Raw genomic sequence first — 5649 nt, 5'->3', positions numbered from 1 at the left:
TTTTGGTGTGTATTCGTATCAGAATAAGGAGATGGAATGACTATTGGTGGACCATCTCAGTTGACTTACTTACAGGATGTCGTCGTTTGTAGGACTCGCCCTCTGCCACGGCACTTGACTTGGAACCGGACCAGCAGACGAGCTTTAAATGGTGGCAAGTCGATCTGCCCAAGATGCTGCAAGTGAAGCTCAAGGACGCTGGATGGGGCTGGTAAGATGTCTTAACCCGGGATCGAACCGGGGACCTTTCGGTGTGTAGGTCAGGTCATCTCGCGGTTGACCGTGTTGTTGGCGATGCTGTTTGTCAAGTATTTCAAGAGACGGAAGGTATCCCTTATTACCTCCACTCTCGAGATTGGCGTATTTCCATTTCAGGAATGTTCATGAATATACGAGTTGACGTACGGCCATACCGCAGTTGTGTGTTTATTGTCTTCGGCGCTGAGGACTATACCATTGCGAGTTACTCACTACGCAACAACTCTGACAATTCTATGTGGGTTCGACAGGCCCATACTAGGGTAGGATCAGGCCTTATTGTTGGCGTCGATTCTGTATTTTCAGGCCTATTTCATACCACTCCTCCGCCACTCTTCAACTCCCTTTGCCTGGTATGAGCCGACCAAGCCTAAGAAACTGGAGATTCTGTTAGACCCCGCCTCGAAAAGGAGTGAGTCGAGGCCTGGCCTTCACCACGTGGTGGGAAGTTGCGCACTTACCTTTAGGCACTATTGTTGACTTCATACCAGAACAAAGCAACAGTCAGGCGTCAGCTGCGAGGGCCTCGGCTCAGAGTGGCGGGCCTAGTGCTCCAGCGTTCGAGCATTCTGGTGTATTAGTAGCACCCCTCAGAGGCCGCAGTCAAAGACTCCAGTATAAGGTTACGAGCAGTGGACCAACTAAGGTCTTCATCCTCTATAATGAGTGAGCTTACGCTGTATCATTGATAATGTATACTTGCTGTCGCAGTGCTATCGGAACAGGGGTGTCTCGTCTGGCATTGCCTGCCGGGCCTATTCGGGCGGGCCCTGATAGAGGACAACGACCATTAACTGGGAGTAAACGTCAAGATAGAGCAGTAGATTCTGTGTAGGGCGAGCGCTCTTTTGTCGGATCGATGGATATTTGACAAATTATGGCCTTCTGTGATCAGTTACCGAGCAGAATTCAAGGGTATAGGTGTATCATTGATCGGACCAGTGCGAGGTCGGCCCAGGAGCGAGCTACTGTTTGCTGGTATCATCGGCATTGAAGGCGTTGCTAGTATAAAGCATCACCACAGGTCTGCCATGCATTGTATGATTATCGTGCCGTGATTGAAATTCTCTTGCCTCAGGGATTTCCATCTAGCCGTACAAGATATTAGAGTGGATAATCAGAACCTCAGTGCAGTGTATCCCGTCATGTTCGCCCGTTCCTCGACAGGTGCCACACTGTTGGTCCTCGTATTGGTTGTTGACCATGTCTATGTGTTGGTGACAGTATGAAAATTCTGAGGAATTTTAGGGAAATTATCGTTGGTTTCTTTACATGCCTACCCGAATTAGTCTATAATTTAAAATTATAATAATTATAAATGATAAATTATAAATATAATTATATAATTATAAATAATTATGAAAAATTATTAATTTTTCATAATTAGTGAGCGAATTCGTGAGCTCAGCTGAGGAAAGCGAGCATATATTTCATCACGGGTGTCTGTTGTCAGGGAACCCACGGTCACAGCAGCAGCAACAACAAGGAGCCCCACAGAGAGCATCTCATCCGATGCTGGAAGTCGCTGCTTCGTTGAGAGATATAGAAGCCAGTTTGACGTAAAAAGGTCCCGAGTTCGATTCCTGGCCGCAGTATTTTTTCTCAGATATTTCGATAACCTGAGCATTCTCGTGCAGGAGTCTGAACTGGCATTTGACTTCGGCTTCATATTCGACATGGTGAGTATAGCGGCAGTATTGAAACTCTCACTAACTCCCCTTAGGTGTCGCTGATAGATGGAATTCACTCTGACGCCAATGGTAAGGGTCGACAGTGGCCCGCTGAGGTAAAGCCAGAGATTGAGCTCTTGCCTGAGGACAGCAGCAATGATCTTCATTTCGATGTAACAGGAGGGTTAGTGATACAAGCAGAAACGGTTGGTGACAGGTTTTTACTTTGCATCCGACTAGGGTGTTCGTGTCGTTCTCTCCGGGCAGCACCGAACAGAAATTCCTGAAGGAGTGAGTTTATGCAACCGCCCCACTGTCAATTGATTTACTCCATTTCAGCTACAGTCTGGTGTATCGTGTATTAGCATCGATGTCAGCAGTGGACCATTCCCCGGTGCAATTGAACGCCTTGATCTTATACAGTCTAAGTGTTAGCCGTAGTTCTCTCCATACCATAATAGCAGAACATTATAAGCATCAATTGTAAGCAAGTTCCTCAGCGAATGGTATCAGTTCAGTCTCTTGTCAGGTTCCGGGAGCTCCGAACGATTATGGGATCGGCCGATGCTATTGGGAATCCTATAGGTCTGTTCAATCACGTCAGTCAGGGGATTTCAGATCTATTCTACGAGCCTTACTCGGCCATTATGAATGTGAGCACATCTTTGGTCAGGTCGAAGTCGAAGATTCATTCGAGGTCAGGTTCAAAGCGCTGGTGATGTTCTGAGTGTTGCTGGTGGTACGGCGAAGGGAGCGCGGTCGTTCGTGCGGAATACAGCTTTCGGTGTGTTCAACTCCTTGGGAAAGATAGCAGGGACAGCAGCACAGACCATGAGTGTCCTCACACAGGACGACGAGTGGGTCCTCTTAGAGGCTTCATTTGTTATTATTGTTATTATATCGTTCAGATTCCAGCAAGATCGCCAACGGTTTGCTCAGCGTAATAGGCCAGTCCATATGGGGGACGGTGTTGCTGTTGGTGCCGCATCGTTTGGTAGAGGTATACTCTCGGGGATCTCTGGCCTTGTATTGAAACCGGTGGAAGCGGTTGAAGAAGAGGTAGCTGGCTTGAGATTGGGATATCGACAATATGAATTTTATGAGAGTATATGTGGAGTATAATGCCATGCAATTGTGATAATATATGTGGACATTATGAATAATGTGAAAGTTCCATATCAAAATGTGAATTTGTGGTCGTCCACTACGCAACAGGAGCCGATGAGAATGCTCACTGGAATCCATAGTGGCAACCCTTTTTTCCCTGTCGGTTGCATACAATACGCGCAGTCTGAACATTACACAATTGCACAGTGCCGTAGTTTCTCATCTGAGGGGAGTTGGGAGCTGAATTCTTGAAGTAGATGCTATTGAACTCCACGTCCCTAGAACCCGTATCTTGAAAAAATCGAGACGAAATAATCGAAAATTCTATCTGAGCTTTGTTAGGGTATCAACGGCCTCGGCAAGGGTATCCTTCGTGGTGTGGGAGGACTAGTTACCAAGCCTATGGTGGGCTTCCTGGACTTCACTCGTAGCACGGCAGAAGGCGTTACTGCTACTACTGGTGCTGCTACGTCGAAGAATGCTGGAGCTATGGCTAAGAGAATGAGGCTTCCTAGAATGCTCTATGGCGATGACATGGTTATCAGGAGGCACGAGGGGGATGTTATACTGGTCATTGGTGAGCTCTATTGTTTTAGTTATAATCCGGAGCATGCGGTGCTGCGATCCTTCTTGGCAACAGTAGACGGTGTACCGGCGGACTTCCCCTATGCAGCTCATCAATTCGACGAGCAGGGCCGTCGCCTGATAATAACAGGGAATAGGTAAGGAGCGTTTTTTGTTGGGCAAATTCTTCGAAAATTCAGCGTTTCTCGTAAACGAATGAGAGTTTTTAAGCATAGATACCATGATTAGCTTTTATACATTGGACTGAAACCATCGTATTCGAAATCGTTGCTGGTATATGTTTTTTTTCCGAATTTGAAAAATAAGTTCCTTAGAAAGTGTTGTTTGTATCTCCCCTTGTAGTGGTTGTGGTAGTTACGTATTGGTGATTGACGTGCCGACACATCGTCTGGAGTCAGCCCGACCGTTGTGGCAAGTGAGGGTTCCTGCAGTAGCGGCAGCGGCCAATACATCGTCAAGCAGCAGTAGCAGCAGCAATGCTGTTGAGACGTATCTGCCGCCGCCGGAGTGATTTTTAAAACACCTCTAGAGAAATATCATTGCTGAAATTTTGTCTCTGGTTGTTAAACAATGTGTGTTGGGTTTGTTACTGAATCGCACTCGTCGTTTTATAAGTCAGTCGGTTTGGATTTCCCGTGTAGTATGTCGAAAAGGCCTGTGTCAAGCATGAGTTCGCAGGAGGGGGAGGAGGAGGAGGCCAGCAGCACCTCTGCTATTGAGCAACAACAACAACACAAGTAAAATTGTTACGATGGTGATCAAATGAGTATGATAAAATGTGATCGCTGGTAACTAACTGCTGTTTTTTTGTCGCTGGTGTTTTCGACGAGATCAATTTGGTGATTATCTTATCGTAAGCTCTCCAATGGGAGACAGGGTGGTAACTGAGATAGTGGAGAGTGTGATTGCTGCTGTTCAGGAAGGCTAAGGTATCCCATCAGGAGAAGGAAGAGGACGTCTTACACGGCCTCAAGAAGGGCATGGAAATTTTGGTCAGGTGGGAGCTGATTGATGACGAGGTGAGTTTTTCGCGATCATCATCAATTGACGCTCCTATGTGTATGGTACTGGCATTGCGAAAAGTATATGCTACTTAGTGCTGGTGGAGTATATCTTTGACGAAGACTCTCCGCTTTCTTCGGTTGAGCTCTGGAGTTTCCAAAGCTGATTATACAAGTTTGTATACAAATTCCAGTAGAAGTGTACAGAAACCAATGAGAATTATCAGAAAATCTCCTCAAAACTCTCATTTCGTTACTAATACATGTAGTTGGTCGTATGCATATTTCCCCACACTGCTTCTTAATACAGGTTGATTCTGACGATCCTGATGCTGTATCGAGAGTATGGTGGCCTGCAACGGTGGAGAGCATCACAGCTGATACAGGTGATCATGCCCGACTCTTGTCTGTGGTACTATCATAAGTAGGTGATGCTATCCTGAGCTATACGGGGCACGGTGCTGAATTCCCGGCAGAGACTGCCAAGGTTAGAGTGGAGCCAGACCATACGCTGCGGGACAGCAAAGGGGTACCGCAGGAGTGGAAAGACGTCCCACCGTATAAGCCAGGGGAGGAAATGGGGGTGAGCATGGTGCAATGTGTAGGAGATGAATAGGGTCCCCTTAGGGTGATGTCACATGCCCTAGGGGGCACGCCTCGAGACTGTTGACTTGGGCAGCTAGAAGTGAAACGTTGAAGGCTGCTGGTGGCAAAGGTGAGACGATGTGAATTTCGGTTGGCTAGGTTTGTTATGGGGCGCTAGATGACGAGCCGTTGATATGCGATGTGTGCCTCACCATAAGCAGTGACCCTTCACAAGTCATTACACACTGCACAGACTGTGAGGACTGGGAGGCTTGTCGGTAGTTATGCTCTTTCACTGCAGAATTGATGTAGTAGAAAGGTACTGTATTGCAGCGTGGAGACGGACGGGGGAATGGCCGCTGGACGGAGACGTTGAAGTGAATCTACACACATTAGCGATGGAGATATGCTGTACCTCAGAAACAACAAGCTGAGGAGACTTC

The 5649-nt window shown here is 47.0% G+C and overlaps 3 protein-coding genes across 3 annotated transcripts in view; all 3 read left to right on the top strand.

Moving 5' to 3' along the window:
* The window catches only part of Pmar_PMAR014459 (hypothetical protein), a gene marked incomplete at both ends in the record, with an annotated part of 2629 nt that extends 1701 nt beyond the window's left edge, over nucleotides 1–928 (top strand). Inside the window, 5 exons of the mRNA XM_002787089.1 lie at nucleotides 93–211; nucleotides 260–327; nucleotides 376–521; nucleotides 565–670; nucleotides 726–928. Coding sequence (XP_002787135.1) covers nucleotides 93–211; nucleotides 260–327; nucleotides 376–521; nucleotides 565–670; nucleotides 726–928 — 642 coding nt within the window. The remainder of the gene's footprint in view (nucleotides 1–92; nucleotides 212–259; nucleotides 328–375; nucleotides 522–564; nucleotides 671–725) is intronic.
* A 1006-nt stretch (nucleotides 929–1934) lies between these two features.
* Nucleotides 1935–3761, top strand: Pmar_PMAR014458 (conserved hypothetical protein; the record flags this gene model as incomplete). Its single annotated transcript, XM_002787088.1, has 8 exons — nucleotides 1935–1952; nucleotides 1982–2101; nucleotides 2146–2219; nucleotides 2268–2411; nucleotides 2458–2581; nucleotides 2631–2785; nucleotides 2837–2987; nucleotides 3378–3761. The coding sequence occupies 8 exons, from the start codon at nucleotides 1935–1937 to the stop codon at nucleotides 3759–3761; spliced, it is 1170 nt and encodes a 389-aa protein (XP_002787134.1).
* Nucleotides 3762–4262: 501 nt separating this feature from the next.
* Pmar_PMAR014457 (hypothetical protein) lies at nucleotides 4263–5350 on the top strand (the record flags this gene model as incomplete). The annotated part of the gene is made up of 5 exons (XM_002787087.1): nucleotides 4263–4357; nucleotides 4540–4639; nucleotides 4932–5007; nucleotides 5050–5204; nucleotides 5249–5350. The coding sequence occupies 5 exons, from the start codon at nucleotides 4263–4265 to the stop codon at nucleotides 5348–5350; spliced, it is 528 nt and encodes a 175-aa protein (XP_002787133.1).
* Between the last annotated feature and the right edge of the window lie 299 nt (nucleotides 5351–5649).

Source organism: Perkinsus marinus (genome assembly GCF_000006405.1).
Source record: "Perkinsus marinus ATCC 50983 genomic scaffold scf_1104296930374, whole genome shotgun sequence".
NCBI lineage: Eukaryota > Perkinsozoa > Perkinsida > Perkinsidae > Perkinsus > Perkinsus marinus.
This window is presented reverse-complemented; position numbering and strand designations above follow the sequence as displayed.